Here is a 22,702-nt window from a genome sequence, read left to right as displayed (position 1 = left end):
TTTGCAATTTGGTCACAATATTTAGCGGCTTTTGTGACTGGAAAAAAATTTAAAAAAAAAAAAGCATTTTGGATTTCCACAAACAGACATGAGCGGAATCTTTTTCAGTGATTTATGACATTGTACGGAGCCCCTTAGTACGGAGCATCTCAATGTGCAGTCCGATTCCACTTCCCGTGCGTGAGAATGTTCCTGCATGGCGTCAATGGAAGCTCTTCGACAGAAGACCTTCACATGTGCTGCTGCTGCTCGGATGAGCGTAGCCATTTGCATATCTCATTGATGTCAGCCTTCACTCATCCTGGCTCGCCTAATTATTGCCTTCGCTTCACGTAGCACAGCTCACAGGATGCAGGCTGCATCCTCCTCGCGTGCATTTCTTTGCTCCGCTACATCAGACACTTTCCTTGGAGGGCTCACAAACATGTCAGAATGCAAAGAGAGCGGAGCCTGGGAAGGGAAGCAGGAAGTTCGGATGAAACGTCCGAACTTATCAAGGACGTAGAGGACATCATCAGAGCTGTAGCACACAATGCAATGTACGATGTTAAAAACGTAGTACACATGCAGACAGCATTTCTTACAACAATAAAATGTGAGCATTCCCTTTTGATCAAAGTAAACTAAGGCCTAATTGTAAAATGTCGGGACCGATTATCCTGTGGTGATTTTTCGGACAATCGTAAATGTTAAAACTGTGCAATCTTTGTGTGTGGTGAATAGCAAGTTGAGCAAAGCTACGCACGGCATGATTACGGCATGAAACAGAACGATAGCCAATGAGCGTTTCAAAAGACATTTACCATAAATATGACAAGGATAATCGTTTGCAAATAAAATGGAATTACCAGATAAATTAATGGTTAGCCTCGATTGTTTTTTTTTCTTCTACTACCACGTTCTTATTATTGTTAGATGCCCAGTGGCACTATGCTGCCTCTCACTGGTTAGTCTCGGTACTACTACTATAGAAATCTGATTTTGTTTGCCCATGTAGTTTTGTGTGTGGTGTGCTGTCGGTTAACGCGAGTAGACCACAAAACATAAACAGCACCAAAGCACACAACTGCCAATTTTGTCTCACGTATTAAAAAAAATCAATTTGTGGTATTTGTGTACCGCGCTTGAGGATTATTGATGGTGATTTTTTAGTTTAGCGTCTGTCCCTTGCCGTTTTCAAAACCTAGCCCGCTAAACACACACATTAAAAAAAACAGGGCAGGATGATCTTTAAGAGATGGTACTCCACTTTATTTAAAAACATTTTTATGTGTGGTAGAGAGCCTTGCAATAATTTATGAAAGCATGTCAGACCATCAGATGGCAATCCCCGTTTTAAAAAAATACACTCATTACAGACTACATTTTTAGCTTTTAGACTGCAACAGTAATGCTTGTTTTTATAAACAGCCATTCCCCCCCCAAAAAAAATCCATCATTGTGTCATTTTTTCTGTTTGCTTACAAGAGTGTGACATTTTTGGTGCCGCAAAAACTGATTTGAAAGTCCGCGTCAAAGTGGGAATTTCTCAAAACCTATGCTATTATTATTTACACAAAATACTTGAGTCTGTATTCGCAAGTGTGTCAATCACAAACAAAACCAGAAGACGTTTTAGTTCAGGACAACCACCTGGTGTAATTTTTCAAAGTTATTTTTACAAGGCCAAATAAAAGGGGATCATTTTTAACACAATTTGTGTGTCAAGCTTTCGCCCATGTTCTTTGTTAACTTTCAACATAAGATTCGTTTTCAGATGTTTGTATTTATCGGCTCCAGAAACACTGTCGTCATGTTTACGGACACACCAACAAATTGTTGATACCTGTGTTCAGTCAAAAACTGTTTTTTTGGTATCCAAAACAAAACGAGTGGTGTTTTCCATTGTTTTGTTTTTTTTGCAAGCATATTCCCACCGGGATGTTTTATGTGTGTAAATGAATCACCATTGGCACATGCTCCAGTATTCCATCGCTTTCAGTGAATTACCTGAAACATCAGACTGTTTGTTTTGTTTGGGATTCTCTGTCATTGGAAAGAAAAAAAGTTTGAAACAATAACAAGCAGGCTTTTGACTCATCTTTCTCCTTTGACTTGATTAGCCTTTGACAGCTACTTTCAGAAGATCACAACTTCCAGACAGAGCAATTATGGTTTTATTTATTGAAGCCATTCCAGTCGTATATTTCTCCATCTCCAATTTTCTCACTTAACAACTAAGCGTCCTTGTGACATGAGGGACTTTTGAGAGTGGATGGGATTCCAATTCCAAGATTTCTTTTTCAAACCCCGCTTTGAGATGTGTCTATGATTAGACTACAAAACCCTCCGTTTGATCCTAATGACAGACTTGGGATTGTAATACACTGTGTCAATTGTTTTTAGTGAGGCAACCCGGGCAAAGTTGTTTTTAAGGTGACACTAGTGTGATTGTGAGGGGGATTAAAGATGAACTTTCTTTTTACATTCTGCAGAAACCTTTGAAGTCATGCAAATAAAAAAAATAAAAAAAGCTGGTCGCACACAAACAAAGACTCCATTGTCTGCACTCTGCAGCTGACATGCAAAGAAGCCGAGTATTCACAGAATGTGAGACATGCTGCTATGAACAATGCCACCACTGATCTCTTCATATAAACACTGCTTATGACTGATACATATCAGGAGCCCTGTGACAGTTGTGCGTTGTGGGGTCAAGGAGGGAGCAAGCACCAGACAAACCCGGAATGTCATTCTGGGTCACACCGTCTGAATTCATTCTATTAACTTGCACGAGCAAGTCTAGAAAAATACTTGATGCGAGTGTTTTACAAGGCAAGCGTGGTCACTTAATTTTTAAGAGTGCTCTATAAGATAAAGTCTTAATAAGTAACAACTAGCAATCAATGCGAAACATTTCAGTTGTAGCTCGCAAACAGCACCAGGGCGCCATCTGGTGACCAAAACATTTCACTGCCGTTGTTGTGCACAAACCCAAAGAAATTGTTTATTTGTGTACATCTTTGAAACAGTGCAAATATTATTTGTTGGCATAAATATGGATACAATGTCCCTTTATAAAAAGTAAAAAAAAAAAAAAAAATCTGTTTAAACTTTTTTTCCCCACGGATGAGACGGGATTTTCTTAATTTTTTGCTCAAGTCTTTATATGACTATATCCAGACTTACGCAGGGAGATCTGAACAAAATTAAAATAAACCAAATGACAAAAGCACAGTTAAAATCTGCATAGGAAAGACAGTTTTGTTCTTTGTTTGACGGTGTCAACATACTTATTAACCGCATCTGCACAAGATGTCTCGTGACACAAGAAGGCGAGCTCCGTTACCGGCGTACTAATTTTCCTTTATGGCTCAGGAATCTTAAACACTTCTGTCTAGAAGAGAAATAGTTAGTGCTGTAGCACCAACAAAAATACAGACATCTCTTACAACAATAACTTCCTGTGGCTGAAGCAATTTGTGTAAACATTCAGTAACAAGTTACCTGATGATGCCTCATACAAAACTGAACTGAAGCTTGTACGCTACAAATGTGTCAGACACCATTTACTAGGTGAGCATTCTCCTCCTTCTGCTTATCCACCGCCTGCTCCATGGCCTTAAGAAACCTTTCCAGAGTCACTCTAGGTATCTGCAGAGAAAACAGCAACAATTCTTATTTGTATGGTTTCTTTCGGGGTTTCAATCCAACGCTTACCTTCACGAAGAGTGCATGAGCTAGAAACGGTAATTTCCGGAGAGTTCTTCCACTCAGACCTTTGCTTTTTCTGGAAAGAACCAAATAAAATATTCCGTACAAGAGGCTATGACTAGCAGCTGATGCATCATGGGAAAGTGTATACTCACAGGGCGATGTTTCTCAGGGTCAGACTGTGTTCTGATACATCGCTCTTCGCAAAGCCCATGGTCTCAAGCTCAAAGATGGTGAAGAGGGGCTGCCGCGGGTAAATGATTTGACACTGCACACATCAGGGAGTCGTTATTGTCACACACTTCCACACGCTCACTTTCATTTAAGAGTGACTCCTCTTACCTTCATAAGCTCCTCAAGGCAGGAAAGAAAGATGTTGTAGATGCCCTTCTCAGAAGGAGGTCCGATGTATTGCTTGATGTCCGCTCTATCGACAAAGGCCAAGTCGATCTTTTCGGTCACATTGGATGTAGTCAGGATCACCACGTTGGAATGCCTAAAAATAAGAATCTTAGAGTTAATATAATACAGGACAAAATAGTTGCAGGGACAAAAAAAATAACAAAAAAAGTGAAATGGTGAATAATTTTCTCCTACTGTTTGATTTGATCCAGCTGAGTGAGGACAGCGTTGACCACACGGATGGCATCAGACGGTTCCGTTCCCGCCTGGCAGGCGTTCCTTGCTGCTGTCAGACTCTCCACCTACCATCAGCGACACAAGACAAACAGTCCCTTTGGATTTTCAAGAAGAAAAAAAAACACTCTCTTGAGACCAGAATACACAGTATAAAAAATATTTTTTTTCTCTGCACAGTAAGATGATTGTGTACTGTTCACCGAGTCGATTTTTTAATACGGGTGAGTTAACTTTCATAGTGGAATAGTGCTTAGCATGTCCGGCTCAAAGCCGAGAATTCCTGGATTCAAATCTAGGCTAAGGCCATCCTTTGTAAAGTTTTTATGTTCTCCCAGTGCTTGATTGTGTTATCTCAGATAAACTCCAGCTTCCTCACAAATTCCATGGAGATTCACTGTAGATTACTTTGTCCATAATTTTTCAACATTAACTCATCACATTTCAGTAAGAATGTAAAAAAAAAATTTAATAAACCCAATTGAGTCGCCGTAAATCCTTTGATGAGGACTTTCAAGATGTAAAATGCAATTACTTTTTCCAAGCAAAAACCACATTTAAATTGCTTGAAATTTTCACCAATCTACACTCCTCATTAAATTTGTAAATCAGCATAAAAACATTTTATACACTTTGTTGCTGTACTGATGTCACAAGTTTTGACAGATTTATTTTTGTTTACCTCATCAATGAGAACAAACACGAGCGCGTTTTTATCATCAATAAGCTGCTGAATCTTCTGAAACATCTTTGTGACCAGTTTGCCACTCTGCAACAAAGACTCGTGATTAGCAACCAAAGCGTGTCCGTTCCTCAGAAACCGAGCAAGAGCTCATTTACCTCAGAAAACCACTTTGAGAACAAGCTGTGGCTGTTTATCTCGATAAACTGTCCATACGTGTACCTGCGTGGAGAGGGACGGAATAAAAACAGCAGGTGCGTTTGAAGCCCAGGCGGTTTTAATTAAAGGAATGTCTTCTCACCGACTTGACAGTCTGATTGACAGCTTCTGGGCAAGAGCTTTGCACAAGGATGTTTTCCCGGTTCCTGGGGGCCCTGGATGTGTGAACACAGAGAAGTCTTGACATCTGCGACACAACAAATTGTGATAATAATTGGAGTATTGTTCTTGAAATTGTTACCGTGGAGCAGAACAACACGATTCCACGAAATCAAGTTGCTGTCGACGTTTTTGTCCGAGAAGTAAATTGTTGTTGTGACATAATCCAGTAGCTAGAGGAGAACCAGAGTAATTTCAAGTTTAGCTCGTTGCTCTCACCTGAATTCCCATGTTATGATGGCATAATAACTACAGCATGATCACAGACTTGTGATTCGACATCTGATTTTAATGACGGACCAGATTACTCAATTAACCGAGGAATATTCACAGTTTACCTGAGATTTGACCCCACTGTCATACACCAAACTCTCCCAAATACCGTGGAAATCAGCTGTGAGGAAACAATGAGAAAATTACCATTTAAATACATAATTGGAAGCCTTTGATATGACTCCAAAGTTTGCCGTTCTAAAAAGTGAAACCAGGTGATTTCATAAATTATCAGCGGAGAATCAAGAAATCAAAAGATGTGACGAGCCCTTTTGCCTTGCTTGTAAAAGCTGTTTTGTATAAATACTGACAATGAAAGGGGGGGGGGGCGGAGTCATTCAGGCAATATTCTGTCTTCAGGGGCAGGATGGCGCTTGTGTGTGTGGGGGGGATTCCAAAATGCTCCTACAGGAGTTTTAAGTCTGACACTCACAACGTATTCCTTTTATATGGTGACCCCAGGTGTTTGGAACTGAAATTCCACAAAACTGAAATGGCTTGGCTTATAGGCTACATTTGAAGATTGTGCATTTAGAAATGTAAAATTCTGTAAAGGCAAGTTAGTTGTTATTCCAAAAAGTGTTATCCTTGACTAAAACAAGTAATATGTTCAAGTTATTGAACACATGTAATTACTTTTACTTAAAAACAGGCGCATCCTTTATGTAATGCATTCATTCATTCACAATATTAATTTGAATACCGTGTTGTGGGGTGGCACATAGAACATAATATTCACTGCTGTCCAGGTGAAAAAAAAGTCAATTTTTTTTTCATTTTCCATATTTTTACATGAATAGGGGTTGTGTTACAGACATCACATCAAAGTGAAAATTTAAAAGAAAATTAGGATAATTGGACATACGTGTTTTTCACAGGACAGTAATGTATTGCAAAGAAAAAAAATTGCCTTGAGTTCCCCCCTTCAACTATGTGTTTGGGCTGACTACCGGTTGAGAAAATGCAGCAGAGCTCACATATATAAATAAAAAATAAATAAATATTGCAAATATATTAATTAATTGCGGAGCTATCCATTTCAAACATTACATATGTATTTACTGTATTTGATTGCAGGATAACATGTCGTGGAGTGAAAACACACAGAGTTGCACCGATCTCCCACTTCAGTGGGTTCGTAAAGATTACTCTTGTAACATTACTAGAATATTCTGACATCTACTTCCGTGAATCTTATACGTCAATACATCGTATTACGGTGAGCTATTAAACGGTTCTCTCCTGAAGATCCTACATCACCTGCTGGAAGCAACCAGTGGTTAGCTGCTGAGAGCTCCTCATCTTCCTCGAAACTGAGTGTACTAGGCCCATCCTCATTCAGGGTGAAGATGTGGAAGGAAATCGAGCAGCTCGTCAAATCGAGGGGCTGAACGTGAAGAAGCACGAGTTACAAGAGATAAACAGAATAACCACCAAGCTCAAATAAACTACCTGTGATGGTATCTCCTCCTGATCAACTATAGCCACAGATTCCACATGAGTGTCCAGGAAGCCTTCATCAAACTCTGTCCACTTGTAGTTTCCAAACACCATGCTGTGGCGATTTAGGAGAGCCTCGACATGCATTCTCACCTCAGACAGCTTTGCTGTGCTACAAGGGAATAGCATTGTGTGCGACATGAATTGTACTAAAATGATCATCGTATGCATGGACAATGGTAATAGTGTTACTAAATTAATTCTAGCAAAAAATACTCGTGGAAAAACAGTCACCAAACTACTGGGGAACGGAAAAATTAACGACGAATGACGGATTTAATCTAATTTATCACCCACCTTTGGGATTTAACGTGGACCTCCAAATCAATCGTTTTGGGGCTTTTCGGATCCATATCTTCACTATCCATTCCTGGTGACAGCAAAACATTATGAAAAAAAACATTCACAGTTTTCTCGATTACTGTTTTACTCCAAATATGACAAATGAAGAACGAGCGAAAACAATCTCAACTTTTTGGATTGTGTCAAATGGCAGAACACGGTTGGCTCTACAGTACAGTAGCTAGCTCGGTAAATTAGCACGACAGCAAATTGTGGCTAGCGCGACGTAACGTAACATGAGCAAACTTAATGGTAAAATGATACATACCAAAATGTTCTTTTTAGACGCGACACTGACTGACGTTTTATCGAGAAAAAGACAGCGCGATGATGTCCGAGGGCTTGAAATCAGCGCGCTGCTTTTATGAACCGGAAATACTCAATTGAATCGTGTGCCGTCATTTCCGGTTAGCCGCTGCGTTAATGCTAAAGACAATGCTAACGAAAACGTCTGTTTCACTGACTGAATAAAGCGACGTTTTGAGTGTAAATATTGCGGAATGGGGAAGAAACATAAGAAACATAAACCGGAGTGGAGAACAGTTGATGGTAATCGAATGCATTTGAGCAATGCGTTTTGACAGTTTACGATAATTACTCTGTTGTTATCTTTGTGCTGAATTCACTTGCTAGCAATGGTAGCGAATCTAGATTGTTTTCATGCATAAGATAGTACTAGAGGCTTTCAACAGAATCGTCTAATAACATATCTCAAAGTCTCATGCCCACTATAAGTTAGTTCATTTCAAACTCATTGTTCACACTGATGAATGGTTAACCTTAAGAAAAAAAAATACTAATCTCATAGGTGTGAAACAATTATTCCTAACATTTTCAAATTACAAACTACAATCTTCTCCTCCAATGTGGGCCAGACTATTGATCAGCACATTTACAAGGAGATCCCGCAGTTTTCTTAGTTCAGTGTGCGAGAAAACGCAAGAGTTAAATGAATAAAAAGGGGCAATTCTGTCGTTTTGATTTGAAATATCTTTTGTGACACCAGTCCAGGAACTTTTGGTTTTATGAAATTGTCTTATAAACATTTTTGTTACTTGTCCCATCAGAGGCAGCCACAGCTAGTACCTTGTATGACTCGTTTGGCACAGTTTTCATATAAAATAGCATGACATGGAAAAAACAATACACATTCGCCAGACTATTCTGAGAGGATTCAAATTCCCCTGAAGAGGCATAAATGGTTTTCAGTAACATTTTAACAAAAGATGAAACATCATAAAATGTGTCCACATACCATTGGCTCAGTAAGTGAAAATGTCTCTTAAATTGTATTGTATCTTCTACTCTTTGCGATAACTACCTTTTTTTTTAGACTATGAGGACAAGGCATTGGAGAAGCCGCTGAAGCTTGTACTCAAAGTTGGAGGCAGCGAAGTGACGGAACTCTCGGGTTCGGGTCATGACTCCAGCTACTATGATGACAGATCAGACCATGAGCGCCACAAAGAGAAAAAGAAGAAGAAAAAGAAAAAGTCTGAAAAGGATAAGGACAAATATGTGGATGATGAAGAGAGAAAACGACGGAAGGTCAGTTTGATGAGATAACGCCTATGTTTCAATGTCAAATTGAAACTTTTTTTTTTTTTTCAAATCAAATACTATCTTGTCTATTATCTGACAGGAGGAAAAGAGGAAGAAAAGGGAGCGAGAGCAAAATGAATCTGAGGCAGCACCTGCCACTGCAGTCAGCACTGGGGTGCCCGTCGAACCGTTCACAATATCAAAAACTATGAGTATCAAAATAGAGGTGAGGAATGTTCATTTAAGCCTGTTTTGAGTCTGATAATCACACATATGATTATATGTATTAGCCAGAGGAGAAGAAAAGGAAGAAAGAGAAGTGTGAGAGTGAGCCTGAATTTGAGGAATTTCACCCCAATGTGAAGGTAGAAGTAGAGCACCAAGGAGAAAGGCCAGTGCGAGCATGTCGGACACAACACGGCAAGGACCAATTTATGTTATTGTCATTCTCAATATTTATCAAGAAAAATGTGTCATGATATTGCTATATTTTCATTGTTTTCCCCCAATACAGAGAACGAGTCCACTCCACGGCAGCTATTACTTGAGCACTTCCTGCGCCAGCTGCAGAGGTGATTTCAAATCAGGAACTATTTCCATTTGGGCTAAATCTGTGGCATGAACGTTGAAGTTTGGAAGCGTTGTCCAAATTGGCTCACATCAGCTCACGTCAATCAAAAAAAACGGCCTCGGCAAGACTGCCCTTACCATGATGTTTACGTCTCGTCCTCACAGAAAAGATGCCCATGGTTTCTTTGCTTTCCCAGTAACGGATGCAATTGCTCCCAATTACTCAATGATCATCAAGCACCCGATGGACTTCAGCACCATGAAAGACAAGATTACAAACAATGAGTACCAGACAGTGACAGAATTCAAGGTGAGATAAGGCTTCGCATAAGAGCCACTGGTCCAAATAGTCACTCGGTTGAAAAGTAACAAATTGGAATGAAGTTTCACATTCTGTTTGTCTGAATCCATTGTGTTGTTTAGGCGGACTTTAAACTGATGTGTGACAATGCCATGGTTTACAACCGTCCGGAGACGGTCTACTATAAGGCAGCCAAGAAACTTCTCCATACTGGGTTTAAGATGATGAGCAAGGTAATGGGCCTCATGGTCTAGTATTAGTCAAGCGATTTGGATAAAAGTATGAATACACAATACACATTTCAACTAATCAACCAGGGAACCCTCATGAATCTTGATTCTTCAACTTACATTTTGGACGATTCTACCTAATTCCCTCACGCATCAGCAACTCTTCTTGAAGAGAAATTCAACTATTTTATTGTGATAGGAGCACACATTTACACATGAGATGGCATGAAATGTTGAACCTGAGGTCCCACTTCCCTCTGAGAACATCCTGTTTGAAGTCTTGCAATAGTGAGTTGCTGTTGAGCAACGTTAGATGTCTCGGTCCGGGGATAACAGAATGTGAAGAGTACTCTTTGAATACCAATTCGAATTAAATCAAGAAATGTACTGGATCAAACAGCTGTTGTGAATTTGCCATTCAGCTCCTTGTTCGAACACCAAGTTGTGCATAAAGTTTTGAAACATTGAACGGTTGGATATGTGCATTTTAGATCAGAATGAAATTTCATCTGCAAAGTTTTTTTTTTTTTTTTGAGTAGTGTACTGTATGTACTATACATGAAAATGTATTTTTCAGATGGATGTGGATGTGACGTTCAATGTTTCCAATTTTTGTTGTCAGGATCGCCTGTTGGTTTTGAAGCGCAGCATGTCTTTCATGCAGGACATGGCAGCCATTTTGGGAGATGACGAACTTGCAACTGATCTCCCGCCAACGGAGATTATTCCAATGCCAGTGGAATCAGCCAAAAAGTTGAAGAAGCAACCCGTGAAAGACATGAAGTCATTTAACTGTTTTGTTTTTAATCCCCTTAATTCACATTTTACAACTGCTTAAGGTGGACTCAAATTCAGTAAACGGACAAACACCGTCACCTCTTGGCTTCTCCGATTTCAGCTACCTGTTTGAGCCAGAGGGGAACGCCTGCAGCTTGACTGACAGCACAGCAGAGGAGCACGTTCTAGCCCTGGTGGAACATTCGGCCGATGAAGCGCGAGATCGCATCAACAGATACATGCCAAACTCCAAGGTGTTGTACTTTCCGTGATCAATATATTTGATCATGCTCGCAGCGTATCAGCGCTATTTACACTAATACGGTGTGCGCATTGTTTTCAGATCGGCTACCTGCAGAAAGAGTCCGACACTTCTCTTGTGTACACTGTCGTCAATCAGCTCGATCCCGATGCAGAAGGTTTGAACTCATTACATGTTTTTTGAACCTCAATTCTTGTTTTACAGAGTTATTAAAAAGAAATGACATCATTTGAATCGTGAATATCTGAGTTACTCGAGTCCATACGTGGACAAACGTTATTTAGGCTTATGTTTAAAAAAAAAGAATTAAAAAAAAAAAGTCCAACAACATATTCAAATTGCTATTAATTGTATGGAACAACACCCATTTTTTTTTTTAGCCTTTGTCTTCGATTCTTGTTTGTCACATCCAAATCTCCAGTTGGTGCATTTGTATTGAATTTCCTTGAAAAAGCATTGCACGCATTTGACTTTGGTTAGTACAGATTTCAAACACACAAAAGGCCTTTTCATTCTAAATCCTGAAAAAAAAAAAAAAGCTAAAATTAACATGAACCTTTTACGCATGATTTGATATGTTAGTATGAAATTATTTTTTGGAACATTGCATTTTCCGAATTGAGAAAATAATACACTTATTTCCACTTTTGCAGAAGAGGAGACCCACAAAGTGGATTTAAGTTCGCTGTCAAATAAGCTTCTTCCTGGATTAACAACGCTAGGCTTCAAAGACGACAGGAGACACAAAGGTTCATATTAAAATGCTCGCCCTTGAATTTCTTCACATCTTAGAAATCCTTTCCTTGCTTTGCAGTGACGTTCCTGAGTAGTGCCTACAACATTCAAAGCCTTCAGAAGAACTCAGTCTTTCCGGACCTTCTACCCGATGAGTCAGACTTGCTGTGCTCAGCGTATGGAGATGAAACGGGGGTACAGTGTGCTCTGAGGTAACGATGGCGAGTATTCACTGTTGGAGGGTATTGACATTTAGTGTTAAAAGTGTCACCTATTGTACTATTTCCTCCCCCCACTCTTAGCATACTGGACTTTGTGAAGGGCTGTGGAAATGTCACCAAGCGATGGGTCGATGGAATTCTGGATAAGATGACAGGAGGCGATCACACAAAAGCTGCCAATCAGATCCGACAGGTATGCGGCTCACTACATCGTTACATCGAAATGTACCTCAATTGTGAATTTTTATTTTTCAGAAGAGGAACATGATGCTGAAACCTGACGAAACCAAGGCAGGCCTTTGCGACATGCAGGTGAGCTGCATGTGGGTTGCGTTTAAGTCAAACTACATCCATTCTTTGACTCAAATTGTTGTTTTTGTTTAGTTGGTGGATGGCGCCGGTCTTGGAGAGAGCAGTTCAGTGTTGGACTTCATGTCATTGAAGAACTACCCAGACATGTCTCTTGATATTTCCATGCTCAACACATTAGGTATAGTGTCCATATTTCCATCAGAAGCTTCTTCTATTGCACTTTTTGTCCAGCTCATGTAAATGTAGCAAATACGATCAAATTTACAATGCCAGGTGTGTACATAAAATGCACCTGGGTGTTCTTTATTTGCAGCTAGACTGGAAACTGAAAAGCAACAACATACATTGAGCTGTTCAAAACCAAGGTCCTCACAGCAGGCCAGCAGAGATCATATTACACCAGCATACAGTCGCTGATAATGTGACATAAGCAGAACGACTTAGAGCACCTCAATTTGGCTGCTGAGCTGTCCAAATTTTATGTTCAGTAACTTTTCGTCCCCCTGAGTTGAGTGAGGCATCGTAGTCAGCAGCATATCATACACTCTATATAATAAACAAGTTTATTTCCGAGACAGCACCCTCAAAATATGCCTTTAGTCAGCCAGGCGGACTTCTATCTTGACCTGTTGTAATTATGTCACATGATTGCCAACACGGCATCTCTAGTTGCCATCGTTTTTTTTTTACCCCCCTGCATAATTGAGCTAAAAATTGATCCATATTTTGAAATGTAAGCGTGACATAACTGGTTCCAGAGCAGAATTGAATCAGATTTTCTAATAAATCCAGCTATTCGTAGGAGATACGGATCGAGCCCGGGGCAAATACGGTAAAACAAAAGTGCTTAATGTTCTTTAGAATTGCCAATATTAACAGTTAAAACCTTAATATACCACATGCTAGACTCACCCAAAAAACATGAATGTAATTTATACCAGGTAAAGGTGTGAAGAAGGAGCCAGGAAACGAGGAGGGCCAGCAGCACTTTGATGACGCTGACAAGCTTCTGCAAGAGTTTCAGGAGGCTCAAGTGGACAGAGTCGGCTCCAGGCCTTCGTCCAACCTGTCGTCACTCTCCAACACCTCAGAGAGAGATCAGCACCATTTGGGTAAACATGATGTCAATTTTAAGTCTTGACAAGGTAATGTATTGTCTCGAGTCTCAACTAAACATTTTGATTTTTTTTTTAAATCAACAGGTAGCCCGTCACAGTCCGAAATGGTTCACGATCCCTATGAGTTCCTCCAGTCTCCGGAGTCAGAGAGCCCAGCCAATACCTGACCACCTTATTTAATTCTTCACCCGCATCGACACCTGACATTATGATGGACTGATCCAGTGCTGTGCGTCTTTTAAAAAATTCATTTTTCTTGTACAGACAGTTTCTTGTTTATTTGTATGTTTTTTGTATGAGTGCAACAGTTAAAATAAATGCCTACACTTGTATTTATAAATATGTGTGGTTTCATACAGTGTCTCATAATCATCATTTTGAATGTAGCAAAGCTTTCAATAAGCAAAACACAAAGGGGACGTATATTAGGTACTATTTTTTTTGTGCAAATGTGGGTTATACAAAGTATCTGGGCTGATAATAATTGTGGCACATATGATTATGTAAAAAATAATGAAAAATAAGATGAACACGTCACTGCATATGGACAGAGCGAGAGATTTAAAACAAACATTAAGAATATTATGTACTTCATCGTAAATTACTTAATAGAAAATAAACATCAATTTACAAACTAAATTCTGCTTATCACCAAAATAGCATTAGTATATTTTTTTATATAAATATCAACTGATTCTAAGGTGTCGTTTGAAGTGTTGTACTGTACAGTACATTACAGTTGTGAAATATATTGCGTCATCGAGAGTTGTTTCTAGTATTTTGGTGGCCTCGTTTAGTAAAAAAAAATGTCGAAAAGATGTCAATATGATGGAGTTCTCCACCCCAGCAAATTTCAACCTCAATAATGAACACATTAATCAATATCTCCCGGACAGTCTCAATCAAAATTGATCATGATTATCTTCGTTAAATCCGGTTGTTTGTGCGTGGGGGAGTCCGTAACAATACATCGTGGTCAGTGACTGTGAAGCGCATGAATGCAACGCGAGCAGCTTGGGTGGACTGCGCATGCGCATCAGTTGCCATGGCGCAGCCGGGCGCCGCGGAGCAAACTGTTTCTTCAACTTAGAAGTCAAGACATCTTTACTTACTCCGAGACGACGGCGTCAGCGGGTTGCGCTTTCATCTCACCTATTTTAACGTTTTTCTAGCAGCCTTAGATGGCGGCGACATGTAGCGTGACGTGAGGTTTGGGACATTGAAAATGAATCACTCGCTGGGAAATCGCCGTGTGCATTGTTTTGATCTTAAATCGATGACTCGGAGTTTATGAACGCCGCAACCAAAGTAAGTCATTCTCAATGCATTTGAAGAAATAAACATGCACCCGCATGACTTCTCTGCTTATTCTAGGGTGTAAAGTTAATTTGTATGTAGTCATGGCAAACTCGCAACGTGTTTTCTTTATCATTAGATGCTGTAAAACCGGTGATCAAACAGTCCATTTGGGTCACTGCGTCTTAAAATGCTTGGTAACAGTCAATTATTGGTTTAAACACACGAACACGCACATAAAAAAAAACCTGGTGTCAGCATGAAAGGCCCTGAGCAAAACATGTGAGTCAGATGACCCAAAAAAAGGGACGTACTGCTGCTTCTTCTGTGAGAAATGTTTTTTTTCCCCTAAAAAAAACTTTTGTAGGAAAAATTAGACTTCTGTTTACCTAAAAGAGAATAAAGATAGACAAAGGCAATTTTATGTAACGCACATTTCATACATTGAAGCAGTATGGGCTTCCTAAATTAAACATTGTTGAAGCGATAAACCACATGTAATTTTGGTCTAGATTTGAGGACAGAAGGCAGACTATACCCAGAAGTGGTCGCTAGCCAGTCGTAGTATTGTATTATATACTATTGACTATTATCATTACTTTATTACTTATTATTTACTTTTTTCTTTCTTTTCTCTCTTTCTTAATCTATAAGAAATCAACAATAAAAACAGATAATCTAATAAAGGTTCAATTACTCAACTGTACAGGTAATATTTTCTTATTACATAAATCCCATTGCATTATATATTTTTTTCTCAAATTAATGTTATGCAAATTGTCTTGTACAATATTTTTTAAATATTACGCTACAATTACCATTATTCAAAATATTCAATTGAATTTATAAAATTGGGCAGTTTAAAAATTAAGATGAATATTTGTATGCATTGCACTGTACTACAATGCCTGCCAAAAATCTAAAGTTAGATTTTGAAGTCGTGTCCGTTATTTAACTAACAAAAGCAAATTTGAGTTACTTTCAAGGTTCTCGTCACGCCATTTGCTCTCTCAATCACTCGAGAAGGGAAACTATCTAATGATTTGTATCTAATGTCGTCTAGATGAACGTCCTCAGTGGGAAGCTGAGACGCACGGCCCCCATGCATGGTAGCAGCCGAAACGAGCTGGTCTCATCCAAGACCCCGCGGGTGAACGGTTGGACGTGGCCCCCTCAGGTCTTCCAAGTCATTGCCTGGCTGTTGTACAACTACCTCGCCGTGGTGGCCTTTGGCCTGTTCATCCCTCTCCTACCTCTCCCTTGGAACCACGTGCTCTACGCCGTATCCTCAACTCTCTCACAGACGCTGGCCCTCAGCTCACAAATTAGGGTTCACAGCCAAACAAAGTTTTTCTTGTGTGTGTGTGGGAGGGGGGGAGGTGCTTTCTATGAGCTACTATTGCGAGACTTGAATCTCTGCTTGTGTCCGACTCTATGAAAACTAAACGGGGTAGAAACAGTGCCTTGTTTGTCTTATTGGAGCACTTTTTCTTAACCCAAGCGCCATCCAGTTTACAGGTTTGGCCTTTCTTGTGCACTTGCTCAGCCATGTCGCTGCGGTCACCATAGATCCGGCCGATGCCAGCGTGAGGGCCAAAAAAACGTACAGCGGCCCGATGCCACTTTTTGACCGCACAGTGCAGCTTCATGTCATCCAGGACTTACACTGTTACCTGTGTGAAGTAAAGGTGTATGTATGCTCGCCTTTCACTATATTTTTAAGACGTACGTATTATTTTAGCATGTTGGACTCACGGCTCTGCTAGATCAAGTGTGTTTAGTAAGTGGTTAAATAATTAAATCTTTTCAAAATGGTTATTTGTTAAAACACACTGGCACGTCAATATATGTATGTATCTATGGACGACCCAACTGGCTATAAACCTACTGCCTCAATTCATGAAATGTTCTGCTTAGCTGTATCCTCAACACATTTCATGTAAACCCCACGAGATACATATGGTCCATTTTAACGGATGGGTTTCATTTGACTCTTTTATGCTTTTATTTAAAGTTTTTAATGGTTCTAAAATGTTCCCTTTCCTCAGCGGGCCCAAAGTGAAACACTGTAGCATTTGCAACAAATGTGTGTCGGATTTTGATCACCACTGCAAATGGCTGAACAACTGCGTGGGTGGTAGAAACTACCGGTGAGATATTGTAATTTGGGCTCTGATGTATATAAGTGCAATTAGTTGTTAAACACAAGTTCACCTCTTGCTTTCAGGTACTTCTTTGCAGCAGTGACCTCTGCTGCAGTCGGCGCTGGCCTGCTTGTCGCTGTCATTTTGTTTATATTCATCCAACACTATCTTGATCCAAATGTCCTACGAACCAACCCGCAATTCCACAGTGAGTTATCGCACTATTGGACAGACAACAAAAATTATTTGTTATGATAATTTCTTCATTCAAGCAGGTGTGTGGGGGTGTGTGTGCACCTTTATGCAGGTTTGCTGGCAAACGACACCTGGTTGGTGTTTTTACCATCAGCCCCCATAAAAACGAGTTCAGCTGGTCTCCTCATAGTGGCCTTTGTTACCGCCATGCTGAGTCTGACGTGCCTGATGCTTCTGTGGCACCTGCTCTGTTTCCATTTCTATCTCTGTAAGTCACACAGCTCTTTAAAACAGTGGGACCAATGACACATGCATTCTCAATTGAAAACACTTGAGAATTTGTCTTAACTGAGATAACTGATGACATAACCTAAGAGAAAGTCTTACTGTTCGACGCCCCTGATAAAGAACACACACTCCAAACCATAGGATACTAAAAGTTACTGTAGCAAAATGCTAACTACGTTATTACCCCTGTTTATCCGGCAAGTATTTTTTTATAAACAATTACATTATGAATCTTGAAATAGATTTTTTTTTTTTTTTGTGAACATGTTTTTGTGCTCAGTCAAAGTACGGTTGTTGGCTGTGGTGCTCGTCATGTTGCAAATCAGTGGGGGGCAGCACACTAAAAGTGGCTTTGTTTATCCCTATTATATAAACAAGAATATGCCTGCTTTATTAGCATTAGCTCATGGGCGCTTTGAGGTTACACTTTTATAAATGATTATTACACAAATTTAAATATACTGTATGTCGAAGCGTGACAGTGACTTTTCATCATATTTGATCATGTTTATGTTTTTGCCTTCACTTGAAATATTTTTGTTGCTAAACAAGCCAGCTAGCGAGGTGCTTGTCATGCTCCAAACCAGTAGGGGGCAGCATATTAAAAAGTGTGTCCGACTGCCCGCATTTAAAAAAAAGAAATACACGTTAACCTCCTTAAGCATTAGCTCATGTTAAAGAGTCTTTTTTTGACAATTATTTTCAGAAATTCTATCATGAAATTTTTAAATGTGTCCCAAGTGGAATTCTCAACACAAAGCTTGTGATGCAGTCGGGGTACAGTACTTTTTTTCTGATTTGGTCCTCCCAGTTCAAATTGACATTCTGGTGCACTTTTGCTAGTCACTAGAAAAACTTTGCCTTTCCAACTCCGGATTGCAGCATTACATCGGAAGATTATGTCATGAGTTAAAACGTTAGATAGGTCACAGAAGGAAATGAATAATTTAAGAAACATGTTAAGAAATTGTTTTTGTACTCACTTGAATGATCAACGGTTGGTAAACAAGTTCACTGGTGTGGTGTGCATTCCCTCCAAATCAGTAGGGGGCAGTCATCCCTAGAAGTAATTTTTTAGTTTCAGTTCGACGAGGTAAATGCTTCGTTGCCATTGATTTTTGATCAGACTATGAAAATATATTTCAATACTGTATATCAGTGAGTGGACTGAATTTGATGTTTTTCCAACATATCTTGATATTTTAGTATAGAAAGAGTTTTAGGTTATTATTATTTTTACGTGGTTCATATCAACCTCCGATAATACACTAGAGCAACTTGTCAGTCAACCCAAATCGTGGATCATTGTCTTTGAAGGTTCCACTCTACACTACTTTGATTAATTATTGTTGGCACTTTATAGTACAGATGAAATTAACAACACAATTCATCGCATGCTCATTTTTTTTTTCCAGGTACAAAATAATATCCATTGCTATTTGCCATCGATTAATCTGTCTTAATGGGTATTGTTGCAGTGTGTAAAGGACTAAGCACGTATGAGTACATAAAGCTGCAGCGTCAAAAAGAATCCAAAAGCGGAGACACAGAAGTGGCAAATTCACACGACATGCAAATAAAAAACAAGGTTTCACAGGTGACAATCCCTGCTTGGCCCCTCTCTATTATCCCTACTTCTGTGTCGTCTTGTAACACATTTTTCTATGTTAAAGAATCCGCTGAGCTCGATGGATTGTGAGCCCACCCATATTCATGGTGCAAGGTAAGGTCAAGTCACTACTGGTCGTGTTGTGCCAATACAAACTGTGCCAAGGATTTCTGAATGGTGCGTTTGTTTCAACAGTTCTTGCAACCCTGATGATAAAGCACCACTTTCCAGCCGACTGTCAGAGCCCATGTACACTGAGGTAAGAAAATGTACTTGGATTGCAATTACCATAAATGATATACTTTCACACTAGGTTTCATCCGTGCAGCTAAAAGTGGTGCGGTGTATTTTCCAATTTTCCTCATCCCAGAATAAGTGTCACTTATTCGGCTAAGCGTCTGTTTAACTCACCAAAATCGGGTTTACTGTTCTTGAATTTTCAATTAATCATTTTGTGTACTGCTCACAGCTGGAACAAGTCTATTTAGAGTTTGAAATCAGATCAATTGGAAATTCTCTGCTTTGTGGAAGAAAATACAAGTTAAAAGTTTAGCTTCAGCTTTGCTGTATCTGTGTCTCACTACCGCCACCGTCAGGCTGGCGTGTGCACACCAGTGAGGGGCGATACAGTGACGTACAAATTACAAACTTGTGCATTTTATGTGAAAACATTTTTCATCTTTTTTTTCTGAGTGGGGCTACTGGTGCGCTCGGAATTGAATTCTGCTGTACTTACCGTGTCCTCTGACATTCTGTTTTTGTTTTGATCTAGATGGAAGACCCCAAGAAATCATCAGAAAATGAAAACGGCTTCCCTCAAGGAACACAGAACTCTGTAGAGAAAGAGCGTGAGTATTTGTCATCCATCAGCATCGGTTTGTGTGCAACTTCTTGACTAGATTTTTTTTCCCCCATCATGGGTAGGTAGTCTATCCAAAGTATTCACTTCGACGTCCTCACACATAAACATTGCACCGTCTTTTTATCCCAAATTTCCATTTATTCTATCTGTTATCACACTGTCAGTGTCATCATGAAAAATTGTGTCCTTTTCACATTCAACATTTCCAAAAAGGAGAACGAGAGATGAGCAACTCAAGAAGCTGGAAGGCTGATGCCGGCGATGACCTGCAGTGTGAAAGCGTCAAATCAGTGGAGAGCGTTCCAGAGGTACAAGATCCCCTTGGAAGCTTAGTGATGACTCCGGACGACACGTAACAGTCAGCAGCGCATTGGGATTACCGTACACGTTACGCTCAGGGACACCTTGTTAAGATGAGTTACCATGGAGCCGTTGGTGTTAATGAGGACATCCTCAATATGACACCACCACTTTGATACCAGTCATGAAGCTTACTCGAAGAGGACACTCCTTTTTTCATAGTTACTTCACTTCACATCGTCTTTTTTTAATGTTGAATTTTGTCAACTCGTTTTTTTTTTTTTTTCATGTTACGGACTTGTATAGTGGTCCATCTTTAATGTTGGCGTGTGCGCCATTAATCTTAGTCAAGTAGATGTTTTTAGCATCTGGAGCACTTTTATTTATTTTCCAGACGAAACCTGTTCCAAGTAAAGGGCAGTAACACTTCAATCATGTCATTTTATCTGCTGGCCAAAGCAACAACCTTGTATGGTCAAATAGATCCATGCGGTGAGAAGAAGGGTGGAGCATGTTTTAGTGGGAGAAGATTGGACATCATTTCTGTCTTTGATGATTCGTTAATTGTCTCGGCATCGTTTCATTTCTTAGTAAAGAATTAAGAACGATCATTTTCTCTATCCGCTACTTGCTCCTGCTTGAACCCGTGTGACCCGATTCCAACAGTTAGGGCGAGACAAACCACACTAAAACTGGAAGAGTCTGGGATACAAAGTTTAGAGGGGACATTTTTCCAAGGGCCTGATGCCAATGAAACGTGATAAAAAGAGTGAACCGTCACATAAAAGGCTTGCCAAAAAGTGTCCCCGGTGTCTCCATGATTACGCCACCTCTGTACGTACACCTAAATAATTTCTTGTATTAATAGTTTAAACTGAATTTATACCACAAATGATATTTTGTGATTTCAATCCACAATATCATTAAAAAATACAAGGCTTATGATCAACTTTTTGATTGTCAAGCAATGTTGAGACCGCCGTCATGTTTGTTTGAGTGTTAAATATGTTGGGAATACTCTCTTCAACAACCCGAGCTAAACTTAGCTCCTCCCTGACATACAAAGATCTTAGCGCAGTTGAGATGGATCACTTCAATGTACTTTCTTGAAACTAACGTCTACTTGCATGTTAGCCAGGGCTGTGACGGCATTGTGAGGAATCGTAGCGCGTTATAGAAAGAGCGCAACTGTGAATAAGTGTGTTTTTTCAAGAAATAGCTGAGGAAAGGTTTTACTGGAGGTGATTTAATCAATACCAAACTGCAAATATAGGTGAGGGTTTGCTGTCGTCATTTCTGCAAAGTCTGTCAACAAATTTGCCCTTTTTGGAGCATCTAAGGATGAACGCATGGTGTTTCTTTGGCTTTTTATGACACGATTCCAAAAGCAGGTACAGCGCCTCATTCAGGAGTGTCAATAGTAGAGCAACATTGGTAGAGATGTGAACTCTGTCTTTTGTGATCAACATCAATCATTTATCATTACAGTTAAGAGTGTTATTATTACTACTCACTGTGATACACCTAGTTTTACATTTTAAATGCTTTAATAATATCCGGCTCAAAAATGACCCATAAGGCAAACCTAGTGGCGTATAGGCCACATGGAAACATAAACAAAAAACAAAGTATCCCTTTTTTCCAGTGATGGGGTCTATTTAGGAAAAGTCATAAAATTTCAACAATCCTGTTCCTCGAGGGCCGGTATCCTGCCCGTTTTCCATCTCTCCCTGGTGCTACACACCTGAACAATCGTTATCTAGCTTTTGCAGACCTTGCTGATTATCTGATCATTGGAATCAGCTGTGCTGCGGCAGCGAGAAATGGAAAACAAGCAGGTCACCGTCCCTCGAGGAACAGGATTGAGGACCCCAGTGTCAGGTATTTTTCTACAGCAAAACATGGTAGTGGGTCACATTTGACCGACAAGACATCACATGGGTTAAAAAGTGCTGATCAAGCCAATGAAGGTTGTATGATGACAACAGTTTAACCCTTGAAATGTTTATAATTCAGTTTCCAAATTCCCTAATGGTCTCTCGAATGCGGTTTTCGAATCAGGGCCTTCCTGTGAGGAGTTGTCCTGTTCTCAGTGTGCGTGAACATCGACCAAGTGTGTAAATGGTTGTCAGAATTCTTAAGTGAAATTGACGCCCCTTTCTCCTCAAATCTTTTCTTAAGTGTTTATGTTATGATGTGCTACAAGGTTACATAATGTCAGCCATTAGGCTCGCACTGCTTGTGTAACAGCCTTGAAGGAGAATTCTGTTCAGAGGGCAGCCTGTGTGCTACATCTTCCACAAGAATCTTTAAATAGTGAATTGTCTTTGCATCCGATTCACCAGGGTGACAAGAAAAAAAAAAACAGCACATCTCACTAAACCACGATGTATTCAAATGTTTGCGAATTAGTGCCTCTATGGGGAAACAAAACAG

At 39.8% G+C, this 22,702-nt stretch overlaps 3 protein-coding genes and 1 long non-coding RNA gene across 7 annotated transcripts; 2 read left to right on the top strand and 2 right to left on the bottom strand.

The window, feature by feature from the left end:
* Positions 1–2,638: 2,638 nt before the first annotated feature.
* Positions 2,639–7,929, bottom strand: trip13 (thyroid hormone receptor interactor 13). 3 transcript variants are annotated; one of them, XR_015845638.1, is made up of 15 exons: positions 7,773–7,929; positions 7,460–7,532; positions 7,115–7,274; positions 6,923–7,049; positions 5,728–5,783; positions 5,472–5,562; positions 5,313–5,385; positions 5,170–5,233; positions 5,012–5,098; positions 4,291–4,397; positions 4,036–4,189; positions 3,849–3,961; positions 3,700–3,769; positions 3,487–3,633; positions 2,640–3,376 (listed from the first exon to the last, which is right to left on the bottom strand). XR_015845638.1 is itself a non-coding variant. In XM_088307277.1 (14 exons), the coding sequence occupies exons 2-14, from the start codon at positions 7,528–7,530 to the stop codon at positions 3,538–3,540; spliced, it is 1,269 nt and encodes a 422-aa protein (XP_088163403.1). In that variant the 5' UTR covers positions 7,531–7,532; positions 7,773–7,929; the 3' UTR covers positions 2,641–3,537. The 3 variants fall into 3 exon arrangements, 2 of the variants coding, with proteins under 2 accessions (XP_088163404.1, XP_088163403.1); XM_088307277.1 differs by having other exon boundaries at positions 2,641–3,633; XM_088307278.1 differs by lacking the exon at positions 7,773–7,929 and having other exon boundaries at positions 2,639–3,633.
* brd9 (bromodomain containing 9) lies at positions 7,906–13,912 on the top strand. Of its 2 annotated transcripts, none has more exons than XM_088307276.1 (17): positions 7,906–8,053; positions 8,838–9,052; positions 9,147–9,272; positions 9,337–9,466; positions 9,561–9,618; positions 9,782–9,926; positions 10,040–10,150; positions 10,770–10,900; positions 11,046–11,178; positions 11,268–11,343; positions 11,840–11,935; positions 12,001–12,133; positions 12,224–12,335; positions 12,398–12,454; positions 12,527–12,632; positions 13,396–13,566; positions 13,657–13,912. In XM_088307276.1, the coding sequence occupies exons 1-17, from the start codon at positions 8,005–8,007 to the stop codon at positions 13,737–13,739; spliced, it is 1,932 nt and encodes a 643-aa protein (XP_088163402.1). In that variant the 5' UTR covers positions 7,906–8,004; the 3' UTR covers positions 13,740–13,912. The 2 variants fall into 2 exon arrangements, with proteins under 2 accessions (XP_088163402.1, XP_088163401.1); XM_088307275.1 differs by having other exon boundaries at positions 10,770–10,930.
* A 705-nt stretch (positions 13,913–14,617) lies between these two features.
* zdhhc11 (zDHHC palmitoyltransferase 11) lies at positions 14,618–20,877 on the top strand. Its single transcript, XM_088306115.1, has 11 exons — positions 14,618–14,880; positions 15,932–16,150; positions 16,380–16,558; positions 16,917–17,018; positions 17,096–17,220; positions 17,320–17,475; positions 18,974–19,092; positions 19,169–19,218; positions 19,300–19,363; positions 19,877–19,952; positions 20,180–20,877. Exons 1-11 carry the CDS (start codon positions 14,863–14,865, stop codon positions 20,320–20,322), a joined length of 1,251 nt encoding a protein of 416 aa, XP_088162241.1. The 5' UTR covers positions 14,618–14,862; the 3' UTR covers positions 20,323–20,877.
* On the bottom strand, positions 16,997–19,915 carry LOC148329076 (uncharacterized). The gene is made up of 4 exons (XR_015845565.1): positions 19,841–19,915; positions 18,479–18,555; positions 17,310–17,473; positions 16,997–17,233 (listed from the first exon to the last, which is right to left on the bottom strand). It is a non-coding gene; the product is annotated as an uncharacterized LOC148329076 (long non-coding RNA).
* Positions 20,878–22,702: the final 1,825 nt, after the last annotated feature.

Source organism: Idiotropiscis lumnitzeri, chromosome 10, assembly GCF_059441095.1.
Source record: "Idiotropiscis lumnitzeri isolate Australia: NSW breed Sydney's pygmy pipehorse chromosome 10, RoL_Ilum_1.0, whole genome shotgun sequence".
Taxonomy (NCBI): domain Eukaryota; kingdom Metazoa; phylum Chordata; class Actinopteri; order Syngnathiformes; family Syngnathidae; genus Idiotropiscis; species Idiotropiscis lumnitzeri.
This window is presented reverse-complemented; position numbering and strand designations above follow the sequence as displayed.

Bases quoted from the DNA above. Each gene is read 5' to 3' on its own strand.
- trip13 (XM_088307277.1), bottom strand. From the start codon at position 7,530: ATGGATAGTGAAGATATGGATCCGAAAAGCCCCAAAACGATTGATTTG. The intron at 4,190-4,290 runs GTAGGAGAAAAT...TCTTATTTTTAG, and splicing joins CAGCTGGATCAAATCAAACA to GCATTCCAACGTGGTGATCC. The intron at 3,634-3,699 runs GTAAGCGTTGGA...TTTTCTCTGCAG, and splicing joins CTCATGCACTCTTCGTGAAG to ATACCTAGAGTGACTCTGGA.
- brd9 (XM_088307275.1), top strand. From the start codon at position 8,005: ATGGGGAAGAAACATAAGAAACATAAACCGGAGTGGAGAACAGTTGAT. The intron at 10,931-11,045 runs GTCATTTAACTG...CTCCGATTTCAG, and splicing joins CAACCCGTGAAAGACATGAA to CTACCTGTTTGAGCCAGAGG. The intron at 12,336-12,397 runs GTATGCGGCTCA...TTTATTTTTCAG, and splicing joins CTGCCAATCAGATCCGACAG to AAGAGGAACATGATGCTGAA.
- zdhhc11 (XM_088306115.1), top strand. The intron at 17,221-17,319 runs GTGAGTTATCGC...ACCTTTATGCAG, and splicing joins AACCAACCCGCAATTCCACA to GTTTGCTGGCAAACGACACC. The intron at 19,219-19,299 runs GTAAGGTCAAGT...TTGTTTCAACAG, and splicing joins ACCCATATTCATGGTGCAAG to TTCTTGCAACCCTGATGATA.